Genomic DNA, 23,932 nt, shown 5'->3' on the forward strand with positions numbered 1-23,932 from the left:
TCTGGGGCCCAGTACATGGTCTATTTTGGAAAATGTTCCGTGTGCACTGGAAAAGAATGTGTATTCTTTCTTTTGGGGGTGTAAAGCCCTGTATAGGTCTATTAGGCCTCTCTCTTCAATTTCTTCTTTCAGAGTCAGTGTTTCCTTGCTGAGTTTTGTTCTCGTTGATCTATCCAGAGGTGATAGGGGGATATTGAAGTCTCCAACTACTATTGTGCTGTTAGTGATGTCCTCTTTGAGGTCTGTAAGGAGTTGTTTTAAGTATTTAGCCGGTCGTTCATTGGGTGCGTATATGTTTAAGAGTGTGATTTCCTCCTGTTGTACATATCCCTTGATGAATAGAAAGTGGCCTTCGCTGTCCCTTCTAATCTTTTTCAACCTGAAATCTATATTGTCGGATACTAGGATGGCCACTCCAGCTTTTTTAAGGGAGTTGTTTGCTTGCAGGATTGTTTTCCATCCTTTGACTTTGAGTCTGTGTTTACTCTGTTTGTTCAGGTGTGTTTCTTGTAAACAGCAGAATGTTGGGTTTAATTTCCGGATCCATTTTGCCACTCTGTGTCTCTTGATAGGTGCATTTAGGCCATTGACATTGAGAGAGATTATTGTGATGCGGTTTTGTGTCATCTTTCTGTGGGGTTAGTTGTTCTTATGGGGTTCCTCCTTAGCTTACAGTAGCCCCTTTAGACCTTCTTTTAGGTTTGGTTTTGAGTCTATGAAGTTCCTGAGCTGTTGTTTATCTGAGAAATAGTGTATGGTTCCTTCGAGTTTGAGTGAGAGTTTAGCCGGATAAAGTATTCTTGGTGAGGCATTCATTTCGTTGAGTTTTTTCACTATGTCCCATCATTGTCTTCGGGCTCGGAGAGTTTCCTCTGACAGATCGGCCGTAAATCTGAGGGGTGCTCCTTTGTATGTGATTTCCCTCTTTGACCTTGCTACTTGTAGGATTGTGTCTCTATCTACAGCATCCGCCATTCTGACTATGATATGCCTTGGAGTCTTTTTATTTGGGTCTCTTTTTGCTGGCACTCTTCGGACTTCTTGTATCTGGACGCCTGCCTTCTCCAGCTCTGGGAATTTCTTAGTAATGATGTCTTTGACTATGTTTTTTTCATTGGGGTTACTTCCCTGTGGTTCTGGTACTCCAATGATTCTTATGTTGTTCCTCTTGAAGTCATCCCCCAGGGCTCTGATTCGCTCTATAGCCATTTTGAGGTCTTTCGCCATTATTTGTTGCTGTCTGTAAGCTTTCTGCAGCTCATCCTCAAGCTCGCTGATTCTGTCTTCAGCTGTAGTCATTCTGCTGTTGAGGGCATCTAGTGAGATTTTTATTTCATCTACCGATTGCTTTATTTGTGAGACTTCCGTTCGAAGGTTTGAAATTTCTGCTCTCATTTCTGCTCTCAATTCTTCCTGTATTTTCTTGGTAGACCGTTCCAGCGCTTGATTCATCTCCTCCCTTAATTTATTGGATGTCTGTTCCATATTTGCTTAGAGTAGGTCGACTCTCCTCCATATTTCCTCTCTGAATTGTTTATCTGAGAGGTCGTAGATGTTGGGAGACTCTTTTGAGGTTTCTTGTATCTTTTCTTCTCCCTCTCTTCCTGGAGGGGATTTTCGCTGCTTCTTCATATTGTTATGGAAGTATAGGATTGGAACTTTGTAGGTGTTTATTCCTACTACCTCTTGCTGAGAGAAGGAGGGGGCTCTGTTTGTGCTATTGCTGATGGCAGCTTTATTCCTATTCTAGAAGTCTTCCTTACACTCAGCCTTTTCTTTCTGATTGATGTTGGGGCTTTAATGAAGACTTAAGGCTAAGTTGTCTTTACGAAAGCTTGCTAAGCTTCTCTTTTTCACTGATAATTTTTCTAAACTTAGAGCTGATAGGCTAGTACGCATAAGTGAATGAGATGTGTTAAAGCGATTTTCAAAGCAAGAAGACGATACCTAATGTGCTAAGGTAGGAAATAATATCTGCGGCCGCGTCAGCAGCCGCCGCTCCGGCAGGAGGCCACGCCCCTTTTAGACCACGCCCCTTTCCGGCCACGCCCCCGTTTCTTCCTAGCAGGGGCTCCTGGGACGTGGGTCCCCTGGGAAAGGGCCGGGTTGGAGGGAGCCGGGCGGACGGGAAAGCCGGCGGCGGCAAGGGTCCCAAGTCCCGGCGGGCGGCCGCGTGGGAACCAGGGGCGCACTCGGGAGGCGTGGCTGGGAGTCTCCTGATTACCTGGGAAAGGGCCGGGTTGGAGGGAGCCGGGCAGACGGGAAAGCCGGGGCGGTGGGACGCGGGAAGTGGCGGCGGCGGCAAGGGTCCCAAGTCCCGGCGGCCGCGTGGTGGATTAAGTTTTTTTAAATCCATTTTCCACTCTGTCTCTCTTAATTGGTGCATTTAGACCATTGGCATTGAAAGAGGTTATTGTCATGGGGTTTGTGCCATCTTTCTGTAGAGGTTTATCATGCTTGTAGGAGGTTGTCTTGTATTACAGTAACTCCTTTAGTCCTTCTTTTAAAGTTGGTTTTGAGTCTATTAATTTCCTGAGCTATTGTTTATCCATGAAATAGTGAATCATTCCTTCGCATTTAAGTGAGAGTTTAGCTGAATAAAATATTCTTGGTGAGGCATTCACTTCACTGGGTTTTTTCACTATATTCCACTATTGTCTTTGGGGTCAGACAGTTTCCTCTGATAAGTCTTCTGTAAGTCTAAGGGGTGCTCTTTTTTATGTGATTTTCTTCTTTGACCTTGCTGCTCGCAGTATCGTGTCTCTATCTGTGGTATTAGTCGTTCTCTTATAGCTGGGCTTCTTGGATCTGGATACCTGCATTCTCCAGCTTTGGGAACTTCTCAACAATGATATCTTTAACTGTTGCTACTTCATTGGGGTTGCCTCCCTGTCCTTCTGGTACTCCAATGATTCTTATGTTGTTCCTCTTGAATTCGTCCCCTAGGTTTCTTCGCCTGAGAGCTATTTTGAGGTCTTTGTCCATTATATGTTGTTCCCTGTATGCTTTCTGCGGCTCATCTTCAAGCTTACTGATTCTGTCTTCGGCTGTTGTCATTCTACTGTTGAGGGCACCCACTGAGTCTTTTTTATTTCATCTACCAAATCCTTTATTAGTGACACTTCTGTTTGTTGTTATCTTATTTATTTCTGCTCTCATTTCTTCCTGTATTTTATTGGCTGACTGTTCCACTGTTTCATATCCTCCTTTAATTTACTAGATGCCTGTTCCACCATTTCTTTAAGATCATTGAACATCCTCAACATTTCATCTCTGAATTCTTTATCGGAGAGATTATATTTGTGGGTATTCCCTGTTGAGGCTTCTGGGCTCTTTTCTTCATCCATTCCTAATGGTGTGTATATGTGCTGTTTCTTCATGTTGCTGTAGTAGTATGAAAGTGGATCCCTCCAGTTCACTGTCAGTGTCCCACTCTCACTGCGGGAAAAGATTCTGGGTGGGCTTGGTAAAATGGTGGTCTCCTTTTTTCCCTTCTAGAATACTAATTTCCTCTTTGGTGCTCCTCTGTGACTTATTTGAGGCTTCTAGTGCAGTTTCAGAGGATGTGTTCTTTTACATTAGGCTTGTTCGGATTCTTGTGTTCACTGTTATTTTGGTGAGTTTGAGGAGTATTATGACTGGTGGACTCTTGGCCTAATGTGTTTGGGATAGCCAGGCTGTCCTTGTAAGAGTTAGGTAGTGGAGGTTAAAATATGAGTCCAAAGATCTAGGAATGGAAAATACTGCAGCTTCTCACATGAGCAGCCGCTGCCCCCCGCCCCACCACCACCACCATCCCTATACCTGCAGGGAGTTAGCCATTGCTGCCTGTGCAAGATTTAAGATTTAAGTCCCACTTCTGGCACAGTCCTAAAACTTTCTGGGATCCCTTCTGGTTTAGATTCTCGAAGGGCACCTTAGCCGAGAGGGGGTCTTCCAAGTAACAGATATTTCTAAACGCAGAATAATATAATACAATATTTTGTATGTAATTTCCACGTAATTTCCTTTAAGATATGAATAAAAAGAAAACTGTAACAATAAGGTCTAAATACCAACCATGAAATGACTGTCAAACTTTTGGATTATAGTTTTACCATTAACATTATAAGATAAACCCTAGTTTAAGAGTGATTCAGGAGAGTAGTAAAGCTTGTCAATATTTCAGAACCTCATAAAATTGAGTTCATAAAATTGAGTGAGTGGTGATTGATGTCTTAATTATTATCACCATCAGCACTTACATGCACCCTTGCATAGGCACACACACATTCACACACATATGCACGTAGAAAAACGTTCTCACATAGACATTACAAGTCCCAACTAAGGATATCTGTTGCTATTAAAGTTAGTAGGTTATCATTTTCTAAAATGCTGAGCATCCGGGCAAGGGGCAGAGAGCTGATGAAAAGGAAGAGTTTATGAACTCAGTTAACTTTACAATTCGTGGGAGAGACAGGTAAGTAATGTGAAATACAGAGGTGAGCCCAGGCTGCAGCGGAACATAGACGGAACATTGTCTGTAACTTGGAATAAAGGAAAATGAAAAATTTACCTAGAGAGGTGACATCTCACTATTGAAATGAAATAAACTTAATTGGAGAAGTTTTGCAAATAAATGGGGCAATATACCTAAAGGATCCTTCACACAAAGACATGAGGAAGCAGATGACTCCTAGGAAGGATTTAAGGGTTTAATAAAGGATGCCATTCAGAAAGAGAAACTATTTTTAAAACAATCATAATAATATGGAGCTAAGATTACAGTTTATTTTTCAAAAATTCAGGAGACAGATTGGTAAGAGAAACAGTCTCAAAAAACTAAACTAAAGCCATATATAATTTAGTATATTGATATGATGGTTGGGCTGGAGCGATAGCACAGTGGTAGGGCGTTTGCCTTTCACGCGGCCGACCCGTGTTTGATTCCTCCGTCCCTCTCAGAGAGCCCGGCAAGCTACCAAAAGTATCCTACCTGCACGGCAGAGCCTGGCAAGCTACCCGTGGCATATTGGATATGCCAAAAACAGTAACAATAAGTCTCACAATGAGAGACGTTACTGGTCCCCGCTCGAACAAATCGATGAGCAACGGGATGACAGTGACTGATACAGTGACTGATATGATGGTTATAAAAACATTTTTATGGTTCTTAGTAGTGTTAATTGAGGCGTAATTCATATACCACACAATTACCCCCTATGAAGTATAAAATTTTAGTATATTAACAGTTATACAACCATCACAAGTAATTTTACAGCATCTTCATCAATTCCTGAAGAAATAACATTCCCTTGGAGCTGGAGCAATAGCATAGCGGGTAGGGCGTTTGCCTTGCATGCGGCCAACTTGGGTTCTATTCCCAGTATCCCATATGGTCCCCTGGGCACCACCACAAGTAATTCCTGAGTGCAGAGCCAGGAGTAACCCCTGTGCATCTCCGGGTGTGACCCAAAAAGAGCAATCACGAAATCCCGAAATCCCGTTGATTGTCAAATTTCTCAAGCGGTCACAGTAACCTCTCCATTCGTCCTATCCCTGAGATTTTAGAAGCCTCTCTCTACTCGGCCTTCCCAACGATGCCGAATTGGAGGCTTTTTCAGGGTCAGGAGAATGAGATCTGGCTTTGCCATATGGATACACTATGGGAAGCTTGCGAGGCTCTCCCATGTGGGGAGGAAGCTTTCAGTAGCTTGCTAGTTTCTCCCAGAGGGAGAAGTAGGTTATAAGATATCACTTCTGAGAGCTTGCTTTTAAGTCTCTGAATGTTGGCCGTTGATGGGATTACACACAGCTGGGTTCCTCTGCCGGTACCTTCATGCGTGAGGCTTGTTCAAACGTGTGGAGAGGGGCCTTAAGCATGGCTGTGGCTAGATTTGAACGGTGGTCTTCGGCTGCCGGGATCTCTGCTTGGGGCGGGTAGGGAAGCTGGAGCCCATCCCCTGCGAGGGGCCCCGGGGAAGACAGCCAGGCGTGCGGGCAAGAGACTCAAAAAAAGCAAAAAAATAAAAATAAAAAAGAAATAACATTCCCTCATCTCCCTCAACAGCATATATGTGTTTAATATGCAATTCATATATTAAACATATGCAATATGTGATCTTTTGTGAGTGGCATACTTCAGTTAGAATACTTTCAAATTTCACCCATGCATTAGCACATATCACTATTTCATTCATTTTAATTGCCAAATAATACTGCATTGCATGAATGGACCATTAAAATGCTCCTTATTTCATTAACTGATGGACATCCCAGTTGTTTCCAATTTGTAGTTATTAAGGATTTTTCTTTGAATATTTATGTGCACTTTTACACATGGACACAATTCTTGGTTGTATAACTGGATTTCTAATTGCTGAATCATACAGACATTTCTTTTTTTGTGCTTAGGAAATATTTTGTATGATTTCAGTCCTTTAACAAATTTTGAGCTATGTTTCATGCTCTAAACTAAGTGTGTCTTGGAGAAGTCTCCCTGTAAACTTGTGAAGGAAGTTTATATACAGTTTTTTGGTAGAGGGAAACTTAGTTGTCTATAAGGATTAGTTATTCTATTTTATTTTTATTTCTTTACTTTTTTAAATGAATCACCATGATGTACAGTTACAGGCTTAAAAACTTTGGTGCTTACATTTCAGTCATACAGTGATCGAGTACCCATACCTCCACCAGTGCCCATTCTGATGGAGGGATGGGCACTGGAACCACCAATGTTCCCAGTATCCCTCCCGCCACCACCCCCTACATCTCCCACCCGCTGCCTCTGTGGCAGGCGCGTTCCCTTTTACTCCCTTTCTCCCTCTTTGGTGTTGTGGTTTGCAATACAGGCATTAAGTGGTCATCATGTTTGGTCTATAGTCTACCTTTAGCACACATCTCCCATCCCGAGTGGGCCCTCCAAGCATCCTTTACTTGATGGTCCCTTCTCTATCTGAGCTGCCTTTTCCCCCAGCATGTAAGATAGTCTTCTAAGTCGTGGAGCAATCCTCCTGGTCCTTATCTCTTGGATTAGTTGTTTTATACTGTAGTTCAGATCTTCCATTTCTTCTTGATCTTTTTCTGGTTGCTCTATCCTTCCTGATGTGATATAGCAGAGCTTCCATTTATTATTGAATTGTCTAGTTTACTTTTTGCTTCATGTATATTTGTTTCTGTTGTTAGGTAAGTATAGAGCATCTTAATACCATAAAAAATATAAAATAAAAAAGTATAAAATATCTTCTCTTATTTGGTGAATAGACCATTTTAGCAATATAAAATATGCTCTATTTTTAGTATTTTTGTTTAAAGTGATTTGTGAAATATTGGTATTATAATATGTATTTTTATTATAGTTGCCTTTGCATATTTGTTTTCCATCATTTACTCTCATTTATATTTTTGAATCTGAAATGTCTTTTATGTTCCTACGTTCCTCTGTTATTTATTCCTTTTGATTAAATTGTTTATTTTCTAGTGTAACAATATCAGTTTTACATACTTTGAAATATTTTCTTTGCTTTTCATCTAAGACTGATTATATATATAATGTATATATACACATAAAGTCAAAACCTAAGTAATTATATTGTCAATTCTGGTGATATATAGAAATGTATTTGTAAAACCCTATTTAAACATAAATAAGTGCATAAATAAAATAAGTTTGCTTGCCATACCATTTTGTTGTAACTGCATATTATATCTGTATCTACTATAAACACAATGATACATTATTGTAATTATTACTTTGATTTTTATGTCTTATAAAAAGCCAAGGGAAAAACAAGAGTCAATAATATATGTATGGTATGTATAAGATATGTATTGTATATAGTCTCTTCCATTTTTTCTTGTGCATTTGAACTATATCTGTTGTAATTTCCTTTCTCCAGTATAGCTGTGCTTACCAATGGGTTTTGTTTGGGATGTTTCTATTTGTTTGGGTGTAGATTTGAATTACTGTGTACTGCGACTTGTTCTTTAATCTGAGGAATCTCTTTAGTATTTCTTGGAGAGGGGACATGCCCTGTGGGGGCCATTCCTGGTTCTGTGCTCAGGAGTCATTCTGGCGGTGTTTTGGGACCATATACAGTGCCAGGATGGAAAGAGGGTTGGATGCATGCAAAATAAGCAGCTTACTTCCTATACTATCTCTTCAGCCTTTTTATGTCTTTTATGACAAATTCTGTTTGTCATGAAACTTAAAACATCTTTCTACATCATATTTGAAAATTAATTTTTGTTGAATATTGAACTTTCAGTGATGTTTTTCCTTCCCACACTACATGTCATTCTACTGCCTCTACCTTTTATTATTTCTGATGAGAAGTTAACTGTTAATTTTATTGGTGGGTGAGGTGGAGGCTTTTTTGTCTGCGATGACTTATTTCAATCTCTGCGTTTGAGAATTTCCTCTGTAGCAGTCAGCATGTTTACCATAGGTATCCTGTTGATCCCATTGTATTTGTCACACTTGAGTTTGTTGACCTTCTTGGATGAATAGATGAATTATTTCCATTAAATTTTGGAAGGTTTCCACTATTACTCTAATATTCTTTTTTATTTTTATTTTTTAAAATTTTATTGAATTACCATGAGATAGTTACAAGCTTTCATGTTTGGGTTACAATCACACAATGATCAAACACCTAACCCTCCACCAGTGCACATTCCCCACCACCAATATCCCCGGTATACCCCCCCCTTTTCCATCCTCCCTCTGCCTCCATGACAGACAATATTCCCCATACTCTCTCTCTAATTTTGGACATTATGGCTTGCAGCACAGACACTGAGAGGTCATCAAGTTTGGTCCATTATATATTTTCGGCACGCATCTTCCATCCCACTGATTCCTCCAGCCATCATTTTCTTAGTGATCCCTTCTCTATTCCATCTGCCTCCTCCCCTCCACTCATGAAGCAGGCTTCCAGATATGGAGCAATCCTCCTGGCCTTTGTATCTACTGTCCTTGGGTGTCAGCCTCATGTGATGTTATTCTATACTCCACAAATGAGTGTAGTCCTTCTATGTCTGTCCCTCTTTTTCTGACTCATTTCACTTAGCATAATACTCTCCATGTCTATCCATTTATAAGCAAATTTCATGACTTCATCTCTCCTAACAGCTGCATAATATTCCACTGTGTAGATGTACAAAGTTTTTTTAACCAGTCATGTGTTTTAGGGCATCGGGTTGTTTCCATATTTTGGCTATTGTGAACAGTGCTGCAATGAATATATAGGTACAGATGTCATTTCTATTGTGCTTTTTTGCATCCTTGGGATATATCCCAGAAATGGTATTGGGGGGTCATATGGAAGCTCAATTTGTATTTTTTTGAAGGACTGTCCATATTGTTTTCCAGAAAGGCTGGACCAGTCGGCATTCCCTCCCTCCAACAGTGAAAGAGCGTCCCTTTTTCCCCACATCCATGCCAGCACTGAGAACCTGAGTTTTCCTGGGCATCTGAGCCCTACCTCCATTCTGCTACTGTCTGGATCTGAGCCTTTACAGGGCTCTATGTATTGGGCACACAACCCTACCTGATACTGCAAGTTTGGGGAGAGAGGACGGGGTCCAGGGAGCATGTGCTGAGAGAAGACAGAGAAGAGAAAGAGATGTGCTGCGAGGGAGGGAGGGAGATGGGATGGAGGCTTCCTTTTATCTGCTGCCAAATTCTACCCCCAGCCACCCCATATTACAATTCTGCATTCTAGTTGGCTAACCATGGGTGGAGATTTAAAGTGACCTGGCAATTTACACTTCTGCCCCTGCTGTACAGTAGTTGTAATAGGAAATAATTTACATAGTAATAGCAGTTTAGATAGTTAGTATTTAAACACTATGATATTCAATTTGAGATGTCTGAATATGTCTGAATACTGGAGTACACTTTCCTTTGTTGTATTAAAAACTAGTAATGCATAAAATACATATTAAAAAGGAAGTATGCAACAATTTAGTTGGGACTATGGAAATATCACAGAAAAAAAAAGCTTTGAGAATCTAGGTTGTTTTTCTTTAGCAACAAAAGTCAAGAATAAAGAGGACTGAAAAATCTTCTTTGTTATGCAGATTTATGTTGATAAAAAATGTCAACTTTAGGGACTGGAGTGATAGCACAGTGAGTAGGGCATTTGTCTTGCACGCGGTCCACCTGGGTTCGATTCCCAGCATCCCATATGGTCTCCTGAGCACCGCCAAGAGTGATTCCTGAGTGCATGAGCCACGAGTAATCCCTGTGCTTCGCCGGGTGTGACCCATAAAAAGCAAAAAAAAATTTAACTTTAAACCATGTTAAATGTGAGTACTGTGAAAGTCAGATGAGAGAAAATGATGAGGAACTTATATTTTATTCTTATGTTCTTTATTTTTCTATTCCTAGGATGTGGTCAGTCACTTTACCAATGACATCTAATGATGAGCTGAAAGAAATTAAAGGACGCCCAATGGATTTTTATGATTGTTTAGTTGCCGATAGTATTTTCTTTTTGACTTTTCCTTTCTTGAAAATACCTGAGACTTCTGGTTTTCTGCCAATTTCTTCACCTCCTGGTAGTCAGTTAATGGCAGACTGGGAGGCCTGTGCATCTTCATATATTGTGGTGGTATCTGATAAGGAGACTTTTCAGTCAAATGATTCCTTTCAGACATGGACCAGAATCAGAGTGCCTCCAGGTAGTCTGACTGATGAAGAAAGAAGCAGCGTGTCTAATGTGAGTTTCTCTCACGAAGGAATATTTTTTCTAATAAGAGGTATTCTTTACATAAGAAGTATGCATGACTTTACAAGACTGGGAAAAAACGCAAATCTTCCTGATGAAATCATTGGCATCACAACAAGAAAATGGTGCTGGGACAAATATTTACTCAAGGTTAGTAAATGATGATGAATATGTATCTTAAACCTACACATTTAGAGATATTTCCCATATCATTTACTTGGTGATATATTGGTCTCTATAATGCAGGTTTTTTGTATAGTTATTGTATTTGTAACTGCAAATAGCTTTATATTTAATTTTTCTTAGAATCTCTTTACAAAGGTAAACTTCCTCCCCAATTCAGGCAAGCTTCTTACCAGGGGCCAGTCCTCCTGACCCTCGTTTCTACTGTCCTTGGGTAATAGTCTCATACTGTGTTTTTCACATTCCCCCAAATGAGTCCGGTCATCCTGTCTGTCCCTCTTCTTCTGACTAATTTCACTTTGCATGATATTCTTCATGTCGAACCACTTATAAGTGAATTTCATGACTTCATTTTTCCTAACAGCTGCAGAGTATTCCATTGTGTAGATGTACCATAGTTACTTTATCTAGTCATCTGTTCTTGAGCATGTGGATTGTTTCCAGTTTCTGGCTATTGTGAATAGTGCTGCAATAAACACAGATGTGCAGATGGCATTTCTGCTGTGTGTCTTTGGGCTCCCTGTATATATTCCCCGAAGTGGTATTGCTGGGCCTTATGGAAGCTCAACTTCTAATTTTTTTAGGAATATAGGCAGAATGCTGCAAGATCTCGACCTCAAAGGTATTTGAGGAATATAGGCAGAATGCTGCAAGATCTCGACCTCAAAGGTATCTTCAGTGATACAGTGCCATTAGCAAAGGTGATAGAATCAGAAATAAACACATGGGACTATATCAAATTAGAGTTTCTGCATGAGAAAAGAAACATGAGGTAAAACTAAAAGACACTGAATGGGAGAAAATAATTGCAGTCAACACATCAAATAAAGGGTTGGCATCCAGTATATTTAAAGTACTCACAAAGATCAGCAACAAAAACACCCAAAAAGACCTATCGTCCCTGCCTGCTGCCCAAGACCCACCTCTTCCTGGCCAGGTGTGAATGCGCCCCTCACCACATCCCAAAAGTTTACTGGGGGCTGGGCCTGTATCTCCTGGTACTTATTTCTACTATTCTTGGATATTAGTCTCCTACTCTGTTATTATATATTCCACAGATGAGTGCAATCTTTCTATGTCTGTCTGTCTCTTTCTTTTTTTTTCTGTCTGTCTCTTTCTGACTCATTTCACTTAGCATGATATTTTCCATTGTTGATCCACTTATATGCAAAGTTCATGACTTCATTTTTTCTAACAGCTGCATAGTATCCCATTGTATAGATGTACCAGAGTTTCTTTAACCAGTCATCTGTTCTCGGGCACTCGGGTTTTTTTCCAGATTCTGGTTATTGTAAACAGTGCTGCGATGAACATATAAGTGCAGGTGTCATTTCGACTATACTTTTTTGCTTCTCTGGGGTATATTCCCAGTAGTGGTATTTCTGGGTCAATGGGAGCTCAATTTCTAATTTTTTGAGAAGCGTCCATATTGTTTTCCAAAGGGGCTGAACCAGTCGGCATTCACACCAGCAGTGTAGAAGGGTCCCTTTCTCCCCACATCCTCTCCAACAGAGGTTGCTTTTGTTCTTTTGGATGTGTGTCATTCTCTGTGGTGTGAGGTGGTATCTCATGGTTGTTTTGATTTGCATCTCCCTGATGATTAGTGATGTAAAGCACTTTTTCATGTGCCTTTTGGCCATGCGTATCTCTTCCTTGGGAAAGTTTCTGTTCATTTTTTCGGCCCATTTTTTGATGGGGTTGGATGTTTTCTTCTTGTAGAGTTCAACCAGTGCCTTATATAATAACAGAGTAGGAGACTAATATCCAAGAATAGTAGAAATAAGTACCAGGAGGTTGGCTCCATGGCTTGGAAGCTGGTCTCACATGCTGGGGGAAAAGGCAGCTCAGATAGAGAAGGGAACACCAAGTAAAATGTGGTTGGAGATCCCGTGAGGGAAGGGAGATGCATGCTGAAAGTAGACTAGAGACTTAACACGATGACCACTCAATACCCCTATTGCAAACCACAACACCCAACTGGAGAGAGAAATCAAAAGGGAATACCCTGCCATAGGCAGGGTGGGGTTGGGGGGAGATGGGATTGGGGGGTGGGAGAGATACTGGGTTTATTGGTGATGGAGAATGGCACTGGTGAAGGGATGTGTTTGCGAACATTGTAGGAGGGAAAAGCAAGCTCGAAAATGTGTAAATCTGTATCTGTATCCTCATGGTGACTCTCTAATTAAAGAATAAAAAATGTATATCCAAAAAACATCAAAAATTGGGAAAGGATATATATAAACAGGGATTTCTCTGAGGAGGCCCAACAGATGTCCAAGAGGCACATGAAAAAAAATCGTCATCATCACTTACTATTAGGGGAATTCAAATCAAGATAACAATGAGATACCATCTCACACCAGTGAGAATCATACATATTACATGATTCTCATCATACTGGGAATAATTCAAATTGGCAGAGATGAAAAAGGGACTCTCATCCACTGCTGTAGGAATGTTGTCCATTTCAGCCCCTTTAGAAAACAGTATGAAAAATTCTCAAAGAACTTAAAATTGAGCTTCCATACACCCTAGAAATTCCACTTTGGGGTATCTACCCCAAGGACAGAAAAACATTTATTTAAAAGAATACATGTACACCATTACTCATTGCATAACTCAGTACAGTAGCTAAGATTTGGAATTAATCAAGATGTCCAACAACAGGTAAGTGGATCATGAAAATGTGGTATATATGTACAATGGAATACTATGCAGCTGCAAGGTATGATAAAGTTATACAATTTACTGCAACATGGATGGAACTGGAAGTACTGTGTTAAATGAAATGAACAGAAGATTAAGTACAAACCCAGAATAATGAGTAACTAGATAAGAAAATGTGGTGGTTTCAAGGAGGGATGCCTATATTATCCTTGGTCCCAGAGTAGTGGGAAGAGAAGAAATGAAACATAGAGTGCAGAGAAAGGGAAGAAGAGATAAATGAGGAGCAATGGGGGCAGGGGTAAAGGAGACTCGGTATGTGGGTGTTGTCGAGGAAGGAGAGAGTTAAAAAGTATCCAAAATGCAGAGTCAACACTGAAATCACAAGACCCCAACTTTGATAACCAAACTTAAAAGGTACCTGTCAAAATGACAGACTGGGTCTGGGGTGGGGCTATAGGAGAGGGAATCCGGGATCACTGGTGGAGGGAATTTGACACTGGTAGAGGGATTCATGATGGAACATTGTATGTCAAAAATACAACCATGAATGGCTTTGTAACTTATGGTGCTTGAATAAAATAAAATTTGGGAAAACAAAGAAAAAATGTAGGAAGGGAGGAGGAAGAAAGGAAAGGGAGGGCAGGCGGGAGGGAGGGTAGAAGGAAGAAGGGAAGGGAGGGTGGGTGATAGTATAGTGGGTAGTGTGTTTGCCTTGCATTCAGCTGACCTGGGTTGGATTCCCAGCATCCCATGTAGTCTCCTGAGGACTGCCAGAAATAATTCCTGAATTGCTAGCAAGAAATAGGTCCCTAGCACAACCAGGTCTGAAGCCCCCCCCCCATACCAAAAAAAAAATAAGAGAAATAAACAGTTGTGAGGTTTTGGGGCCACACCCAGCTGTGTTTAGGGCTCACTCCTGGTTTTGTGCTCAGGAATCACTTCTGACCAGAATCAGGAGTGATGTCAGGTATGAAACCCAGATCAGCCCTGTGCAAGTCAAGTGCATTACCTGCTGTACTCTCTCTGTCTCTTTCTCTGTCTCTGTCTCTGTCTGTCTGTCTGTCTGTATGTCTGTCTGTCTCTCTTTCTCTCTCTCTCTGTCTCTCTGGCCCACAATGAAGTATTTCTACTGATAGAAGCAATACATGAAAGAACAAAATTCTGAGAATAATGTTGTTAAATGTCAAATATCTATATGAATTTATATTTCTATACCCAAAACGTTATTCAAAATAGACCAAAAATTTCAACCTTGTAGTTACTAAATTTTAGTTTTAAGTGTAGCAAACTAAATGCCAGGAATTATTAAGACTGTCTCTAAAATCAAAGATTTTCTAACTTTTTTCATTTTGTCACAGGTTAAAGACCAAATAAGTTACATAGCAGTTTGGACAAAAGATGCACTTTATCTTGGATATGAACACCTTCAATTTAACAAAATAATAGAAACAGATAATCTGAGGCAACTTCTACATGATCCAAATGCTACTCTAAATATACACAATGTTGAGTATACAGAACATCCGTTGGAGCTTGCCTTGTTAGTAGAGTCCTGCACCCAGTGTAACATCACCGGAACAGTCCACTTTATAATAATTAATGAAGACACAGAAGAGTTTCTGATCAAAGAATTTAAGTTATTAAGAAATCCTCACACTTTTTTTAGTATGCATTTTGCCCTTTCAGGAACACCAGATTTCATACTCAGTGACAAAACTAAAATATTCTATTGTTATCAAAACTTTGCCGATAAAGGGCTTTTACAGATACCTATCAAGAGTGGCCATATTCATCAAGTTTTCATAGGTAAGACATTCTCATTCTGAAAAAAAAAAACCTTTGTATTTCACAAGAGACATCTTTCTTTGTAATGAATGCATAACCATTTAAAATATGTTAATACATGATAACTCTGACAGCAAGTACACTTTAAACATCTGAAAATGGATAGCTTTTTAATTCTACTAGCAGTAATGATAAGCTCCTAGAGCAAAATGTGAAATTCAAACCCCTTTTACAGAGGCTCCATTTGATAAATCTACAGAGACAGACTAAGCAACTTACCATTATGTATTTTCATAATGATGTTTTCAGTGAGCACAGGGAAGAGTAAATGTTGGTGTTTATTATGAAATAAGCTATACTCTAACTATCACTATTAAAGATATGGCAACAGAACCGAAGAAATATTTCACCTATGTGTTAACTGTCCTGCAGGGATGAGCCCTGGGAAGCAGGAAGACTATTCCCTCTTCCTGGTTTGGGGTTGGTAGCTTGTAGAATCAGGCGTGAACTGTTATCTGGGAATAAAAAACACAGGATGATATCAATTTTCTGTGGAATATAGACTATTTATGAGGAAAAGGGAGATTGTAGTAAAAGGGAGATGTTTCTATCATCCTAGACCCTAGTGGAGACAGACAGAAAAGGCAAGAAATCAAGAAGAAGAAGAGAATGAAAAGTAATGAGTCAACAGGTATCAGGGCTTCAATTATACCAGTGATGTGAGTGCAGGATATATAGCCATACACCCAAAACATAGATTCAACAGAACTGAAAGTATGAGGTCTAAGTGACAACCTCTCTGGAACTTTGTAATGTGCCTGTCAAGTTGGCAGGCGGGGTGAAGTGGGGGTAAACTGGGAACACTGGTGGAAGGAAGTTGACACTGGTAGAGGGATTGGTATTATTTTATGCCTACAACTCAACTATCACTAACTTTGTAAATCATGACTTTTTAATTAAAATGTTTTTAAGAAAAAGAGGAAAAACCCTGTCTGCTAAATCAATGAAGCATGGTGGCCCATTGGGTGAGATATCCCATTCCAAGCCCAGCCATTGTCAGTCAATCTCTGATCTCTAAGAAATGTTAGATCCTCTGATGACAGTACCACACCATCATCTGGCCTGGGTACAAGTGGGACTCATTATCCTGCATGGCATTTTCTTCCTGAGACCTCCTCAGAAGATCGTCTAATCCGGATGGGCCAGGGAGTTAAATCAGCAAGAACTCTAACACCTATGAAACTGTGATTTAAACATAGTACTCTGTTAAGGAGACAAAGTTAATGTTTACGGACTGTTTCTGAAGAGGTACCTTCCCCTACGCTTACATATTTGCTTATCCCAATGGTATTAGTCTAAGAGGACTGCTATAACAAAATTGATAGAAGTCTCAAACAACAGTAATTCATTTTCTTCTTTTTTCTTTTTTTGGCTTTTTGGGTCACACCTGGCGATGCATAGGGGTTTCTCCTGGCTCATGCACTCAGGAATTACTCCTGGAAGTGCTCGGGGGACAATGTGGGATGGTCACATCTGGCGACCATATGGGAATCAAACCTGGGTTGGCCTCATGCAAGGTAAACACACTACCCACTGTGCTATCACTCCAGCCCAAGTAATTAATTTCCATTGTTTGGAAAACTCTTAAGTCCAGGATAAGTATATCAGCAATCTTGGTTTCTGAGGAGGACTATCTTCTTGGCTTGAAGATAGCAGCCACCTTCTTGTTGTGTCCTCACACGAACTCTCCTCTATGTACTTGCAGACAGAAAGAAATTTCTGGTGTCACTACTTCCAGAAAATAAGGAGGAAAAGGTTATTGATCTATAATTTATTGAAAGAATGGGCTTTGAACATTTTAAGCTTCTAGAACCATAGGACTGGAGCGATAGAACAGCGGGTAGTGTGTTTGCCTTGCATGCAGCTGACCCGGGTTCGATTCCTATGTCCCTCTCAGAGAGCCCAGCAAGCTACCAAGAGTAACCCGCCTGAACAGCAGAGCCTGACAAGCTACCCATGGCGTATTCGATATGCCAAAAACAGTAACAAGTCTCACAATGGAGACGTTACTGGTGCCTGCTCAAGCAAATCTATGAACAACCGGAAGACAGTGCTACAACAGTGCTACTACTTCCTCTGGAATTAGAGTCCAATCTCTGCAAACTCACCTATAAATATTAAGTATAAGAATGTAGATTTTGTCTCCTTATACAATCACAGTGGGATTTACAGCCTCAGCTTGTGTACTTTTTTTTTTTGGCTTTTTGGGTCACACCTGGCTCATGCACTCAGGAATCACTCCTGGCAGTGCTCAGGGGACCATATGGGATGCTGGGAATTGAACCCAGGTGGACCGCGTGCAAGGCAAACACCCTACCCACTGTGCTATCACTCCAGCCCCACTCAGCTTGTGTACACACAATTCAGTCTATAACATAGTGCTTCTTCACAATGCCATTCCTGTCAGGCTCATTATTTTCTACACTAAATAAAGATTTTTTAAATCTATGTAAATGAAATGTAAATTTTATTTCATAGATTCGGGCTGGAGTGATAGCACACCGGGTAGGGCAATTGCCTTGCATGCAGCCAACCCAGGTTCGATTCCTCCGCCCCTCTCGGAGAGCCCGGCAAGCTCCCAAGAGCTTCTCGCTCACACCGCAGAGCCTGGCAAGCTACCCATGGTGTATTCAGTATGCCAAAAACAGTAACAAGAAGGCTCACAATGGAGACCTTACTGGTGCCCGCTCAGCAAATCGATAAGCAATGGGATGACAGTAATTACAGTGATACAGTGATGTAAATGAAATGATAATGAATACGAAGAGAAAGCAAAGAAAACACTGCTGCTTAACTATGAAGTGAGGGAGATATTCCCTTAATACTGTGCTGATTTGTAGGTTTGTGCTTATACACACTAATTTTTAAACTATATAAATATTAAGTCATTATAATATTTTTTATTTAAAGTGCACTGATATGAAGCAGTGTTAAGGTATGGTTACTTAAAACAAATTTTTCTCTCTTTTCTTTCCAGATTATTTGGGAAACTTCATTGTAAAATTGGAAAACAATGTCATGTTTTTTTTCAAGAATAATAATAAACGGATACTAAAGCTACATTCCTGGACCAATAGCACAACAAAATACATAATTGCAATGTGCCCAACTGGTCAAATATTTTTCATACATGTTTCGGAAATTGGCAATGTATATACTGAAACTTATCCTTTGCAACTGGAGGTAGATAGCGTAGCTTTCAAAATAAAAGATACGTGCCCCTACATTGAATTTCAGAATGACATTCTTGGGAACACCTATATTTTAGATAAGGGACAGAATCTGTCCTTTTTGATTGAACTAACATATCCAGAAGATGTTGGCATGGATATTCTTATGGAATCTTATGGACCAGACATTTTAGAAATAAGAGAAAAGAATAGCTATGAATTTTCCTTCGGACAAAACTATAAATCTAAGGCAAGTTTCTTTTAGTTGAGATTCTGTGATTTACAATGCTATTAAAAAATGTTCTCATGCTCACATAATGCCACACCTGTAACAAGTATGCCCTCTGCCTAAGGTAAATTTATATTAGAAGTTTTCATTTGATTTTAATGTAAAATACTTTTAAAATGTTTCCATTATAGCTTTGGCTTGAGGAATATTAAAAAATCTAAGAGTTTAAAAGTTAATATGATAAGCCATATATCTGGACCATATTTTTCCATTTTAACATTTCAGGTCTTAATTGAGAGCTCAGAGATATTGATCCTTATTTCAGGTGGCAGATGTGATGTTGGTGATCTGGTGATAGATATGGTGATGGAATGCACTACAACTGACAGTATTGTATAATTGAGAATCTTGGTAGAGAAAAAAATAAATACAAAAAATTTAAATAAATACTTACAATATCTATTATAGTATAATATAGTATCTTCAAATAACAACCAATTGTATAAGTCAGTGATTTGGGTTGTGTATAGTTGGACAGTTCTGCTTGTTTTATCATATTTATTTAAGAGGTCATGATTATCTAGTAATGTCTAAATCTCACCTGGCCTCATCCATAAGTCAAGTAGTTGGTGCAGACAGATTTCTTTTTTTTTTTTTTTTTTTTTTTGCTTTTTGGGTCACACCTGGCGATGCACAGGGGTTACTCCTGGCTCTGCACTCAGGAATTACCCCTGGCAGTGCTCAGGGGACCATATGGGATGCTGGGATTCGAACCCGGGTTGGCCGCGTGCAAGGCAAACGCCCTACCCGCTGTGCTATCACTCCAGCCCCGGTGCAGACAGATTTCTTAGGCTTCAAATGGACCACTTGTCTGTTTCATATGGCCTCTATTCTAAAAGCCATCCTGGTTTCTTCAAGTAAAAGCCTGTCAGAAGTATTTCAAGATGGTTAGAATAAGACCAATGAAAAGTAGAGGCCTAGATATGTACATATTGTTATCCTTAAAGTAATTCACAAGGCCAACACAAACAGAATATAGAAATAGATTCCACCCTCTAATGGAAGAACAGTAAGATTATATTGTAAAGGAACTTGCAAGAGGAAATAGTGTAGCCATCTTTGCAAGCAATTGACCACATTAAATTTTAAAAAGTGAACTTTGTGTATTATTTTATATACCTTACAACTAGTATAATAGCATAAGTATTTTATATGTTACATATGTTCCGTCTCAAATAATATTTATTCTATTCCATACCTCGTCTTTCTAAACTCAGTTTCCTTAAGCATATGCAACAGAGAGCCTCTTCATTCAATATGACAAATGGCTTCAGTTATTTCCAAAGTCATTAAATCAGAAAATCTTTAAAAACTACATTAATATATTTGAAATATTTTTCTTTAGGGGAATACATATAAGTGAGTCTTGTAGGGTCCACTGGGAATAACCCATTTCATTTCTTACACAATTGTGTTTATGATGCATTATTTTTCAATTCCCTTTTAGTTTCTTTAACATAAAAGAACAGTCAACTGAAGTGACAGTGCAGTGGGGATAGTGCTTCCCTTGCGTGCAGTTGACCCATGTTCGATCCCTGGCACCAAATATGGTCCTGGTTCCCCAAGCCCCATCAGGAGTGATCCCTCGGAGCAGAGCAGGAGTTAGCTCTGATTACCGGTGGGTGTGGCTCCCAAAAACTAAATTAGTAAATTAAATGTAGGAGAAAAAAGCTTTAAAGACAATGGTAGAAAAACTAAGGTTTGAAATTTGATCACTTTTTTAAATTTTATTTTATTGAATCATCGTGAGATAGTTACAAGCTTTCATGTTTGGGTTACAATCTCACAATGATCACCCATCCCTCTACCAGTGCACATTCCCCACCACCAATATCCCGGGTATACTGCCCCCTTTCCCACCCTCCCCCTGCCTCTATGGCAGACAATATTCCCCATACTCTCTCTCTACTTTTGGGCATTATAGCTTGCAACACAGACACTGAGAGGTCATCATGTTTGGTCCATTATCTACTTTTGACATGCATCTCCCATCCCAACTCATTCCTCAAGCCATCATTTTCTTAGTGATCCCTTCTCTATTCCATCTGCCTTCTCCCCTCCACTCATGAAGCAGTCTTCCAGCTATGGGGCAGCCCCCCTGGCCCTTGTATCTACTGTCCTTGGGTGTCAGCCTCATGTCATGTTATTTTATACTCCACAAATAAGTGCAGTCCTTCTATGTCTGTCCCTCTCCTTCTGACTCATTTCACTTAGCATGATACTCTCCATGTTTATCCATTTATAAGCAAATTTCATGACTTCATTTCTCCTACCAACTGCATAGTATTCCACTGTGTAGACGTACCAAAGTTTCTTTAACCAGTCATGTTTTTTAGGGCACTCGGGTTGTTTCCATATTTTGGCTATTGTGAACAGTGCTGCAGTGAATATATAGGTACAGATGTCATTTCTATTGTGCTTTTCTGCATCCTCAGGAGTGTTATTGCGGGGTTATATGGAAGCTCAATTTCTAGTTTTTGAAGGACTGCCCATATTGTTTTCCAGAAAGGCTGGATCAGTCAGCATTCCCACCAACAGTGAAGGAGCATCCCTTTTCTCCCACACCCACGCCAGCACTGGTTGCTTTTGTTCTTTTAAATGTGTGCCAGTCTCTGTGGTGTGAGATGATATCTCATTTTTGTTTTGATTTGCATCTCCCTGATGAGTAGCGGTGTGGAGCATTTTTTTATGTGCCTTTTGGCCATTTGTATTTCTTTTTTGAGGAAACTTCATTTCTTCGCCCCATTTTTTGATAGGGTTGGAGGTTTTTTCTTGTACAATTCTACTAGTGTCTTTTATATCCTGGATATTAATCCCTTATCAGATGGGTATTGGGTGAATAATCTTTCCCATTCTGTGGGCTTTCTGTATTTTGGTCACTGTTTCTTTTGAGTTGCAGAAGCTTCTTAGTTTAATGTAGTCCCATTTGTTTATGTTTGTTTTCCACTTGCTTGGTCAGTGGTGTTTCATCCCTAAAGATGCCTTTGGCTTCAAAGTCATGGAGGTTCTGCCTACATTTCTCTCCATATACCTTATAGATTCAGGTCTAATATTGAGATCTTTAATCCACTTTTATCTGACTTTTGTGCCTGGCGTTAGACAGAGGTCAGAGTTTATATTTTTGGAGATACCTGTCCAGTTTTCCCAGCACCACTTGTTGAAAAGGCTTTCCTTATTCCACTTCACATTTCTTGTTTCTTTGTTAAATATCAAGTGATCATATATTTGAGAGTCTGTGACAGAATATTCAACTCCATTCCATTGGTCTGTGTGTCTGTTTCTAGTCTAATACCATGCTGTTTTAATTACTACTGCTTTGTAGTACAGTTTGAAGTTGGGAAGATGATGACATCCATCTTCTTTATCTCAAGGATTGTGTTAGCCATTCTTGGGGATTTACTGTTTCGTATGAATTCCAGGAGTTTTTTTGCCTATTTCTCTGAAAATTGTCATGGGTATCCTGATAGGGATCACATTAAATCTGCATAGTGCTTTGGGTATATTGCCATTTTGATAATGTTAATCCTCCCTATCCAATAGCAGAAGATGTGCCTCCATTTTCTAGTGTCCTCTTTTATTTCTTGAAGAAGTGTTTTGTAATTTTCCTTGTATGGGTCCTTCACCTCTTTGGTTAAGCTGATTCCGAGGTGCTTGATTTCTGGAGGTACAGTTATGAATGGGATTTTTTTTAAATTCTGTTTCTTCTCTCTCATTATTTGTATATAAGAAAGCCATGGAGTTTTGGGTGTTGATTTTGTAGACTGCCACTTTAGTATACAAACCTATTGTTTCTAGGAGCTTTTTTGTAGAGTCTTTAGGGTTTTCTAAGTATAGTGTCAGATCATCCACAAATAAAGATAGGTGCCTTTTTAAAAATCTGTATGCCCTTGATATCTTTTTCTTGCCTAACTGCTATCACAAGAACTTCCAGTACTATATTGAACAGAGGTGGTGAGAGTGGGCAATCTTGTCTTGTCTCCAATCTTAGAGGGAAGGCATTTAGTTTCTCCCCATTGAGAAAAACGCTTGCTGTGGTTTTGTGGTAGATGGCTTTGACAATATTGAGTAAAGTTCCTTCGATGTCCGTTTTGCTGGTAGTTTTCATCATAAACCTGTGCTGGATCTTGTCAAATGCTTTCTCTGCATCTATTGATATGATCATATGGGTTTAGTCTTTTCTTTTACTGATATGAGGGATTATGTTGATTGACATACGAACATTCAATCATCCTTGCATCCCCGGGATGAATCCTAGTTGGTCATGGTCTTTTTGATGAGACATTGGATTATGTTTGCTAGGATTTTGTCGAGGATCTTTGTGTCTATGTTCGATAGGGATATCGGCCTATAATTCTCTTTCTTTGTAGTATCTCTACTTTTGGTATCAAGGTGATATTTGCTTCATAAAAACTGTTTGGAAGTGTTTCTGAATCATCAATTTCCTGGAAAAGCTTAGAAAGCTTAAAAGGGATTGGGAGTAAGTCTTCTTTAAAGATTTGGAAGAATTTACTAGTGAATTCATCTAGGCCAGGACTTTTGTTTTGGGCAAGACTCTTTATTAACGTTTCAATTTCCTCAATGGTTATAGGTCTGTTCAGGTACTCCAGGTCTTCTGTGGTCAGCCTTGGGAAGCCATAGGAATCCAGGAATTTATCCATTTCCTCGAGGTTTTCTTGTTCTGTGGTATAAAGATTCTCAAAGTTATGTCTGAGAATCCTTTGAATTTCTGTAGTTTCCGTTGTGATGTGTCTTTTCATTTCTGATTAGGTTTATTAGGGTTTTCTCTCTCCCTTTCTTTGTGAGTCTTGCTAGAGTTTTATCAATCTTGTGGTTTTTTTTTTTCTCAAAGATCCAGCTCTTGGTTCCATTGATCTTTTAGTTTGTTTTTTGGGCTTCCATATCATTAATTTTTGCTCCAACTTTTATTATTTACTTCCTCCTGCCTAGGTTGGGCTCCTTTTGTTTTTCACTCTCCAATATCTTAAACTGTGAGGTTAGGTTACTTATGTGGGCTCCTTTTTCCTTCCTATAACTTACTTCCTCTACAAGTTATAACTTGTAGA

The 23,932-nt window shown here is 39.6% G+C and overlaps 1 protein-coding gene across 1 annotated transcript in view; it reads left to right on the plus strand.

Annotated features, from left to right (window-relative positions):
• The window catches only part of CATSPERE (catsper channel auxiliary subunit epsilon), a 105,525-nt gene that overhangs the window by 45,322 nt on the left and 36,271 nt on the right, over positions 1–23,932 (plus strand). Inside the window, exons 6-8 of the mRNA XM_012932032.2 lie at positions 10,376–10,865; positions 14,924–15,371; positions 18,388–18,830. Coding sequence (XP_012787486.2) covers positions 10,376–10,865; positions 14,924–15,371; positions 18,388–18,830 — 1,381 coding nt within the window. The remainder of the gene's footprint in view (positions 1–10,375; positions 10,866–14,923; positions 15,372–18,387; positions 18,831–23,932) is intronic.

This window comes from Sorex araneus, chromosome 9, assembly GCF_027595985.1.
Source record: "Sorex araneus isolate mSorAra2 chromosome 9, mSorAra2.pri, whole genome shotgun sequence".
In the NCBI taxonomy this organism is placed as follows: Eukaryota; Metazoa; Chordata; class Mammalia; order Eulipotyphla; family Soricidae; genus Sorex; species Sorex araneus.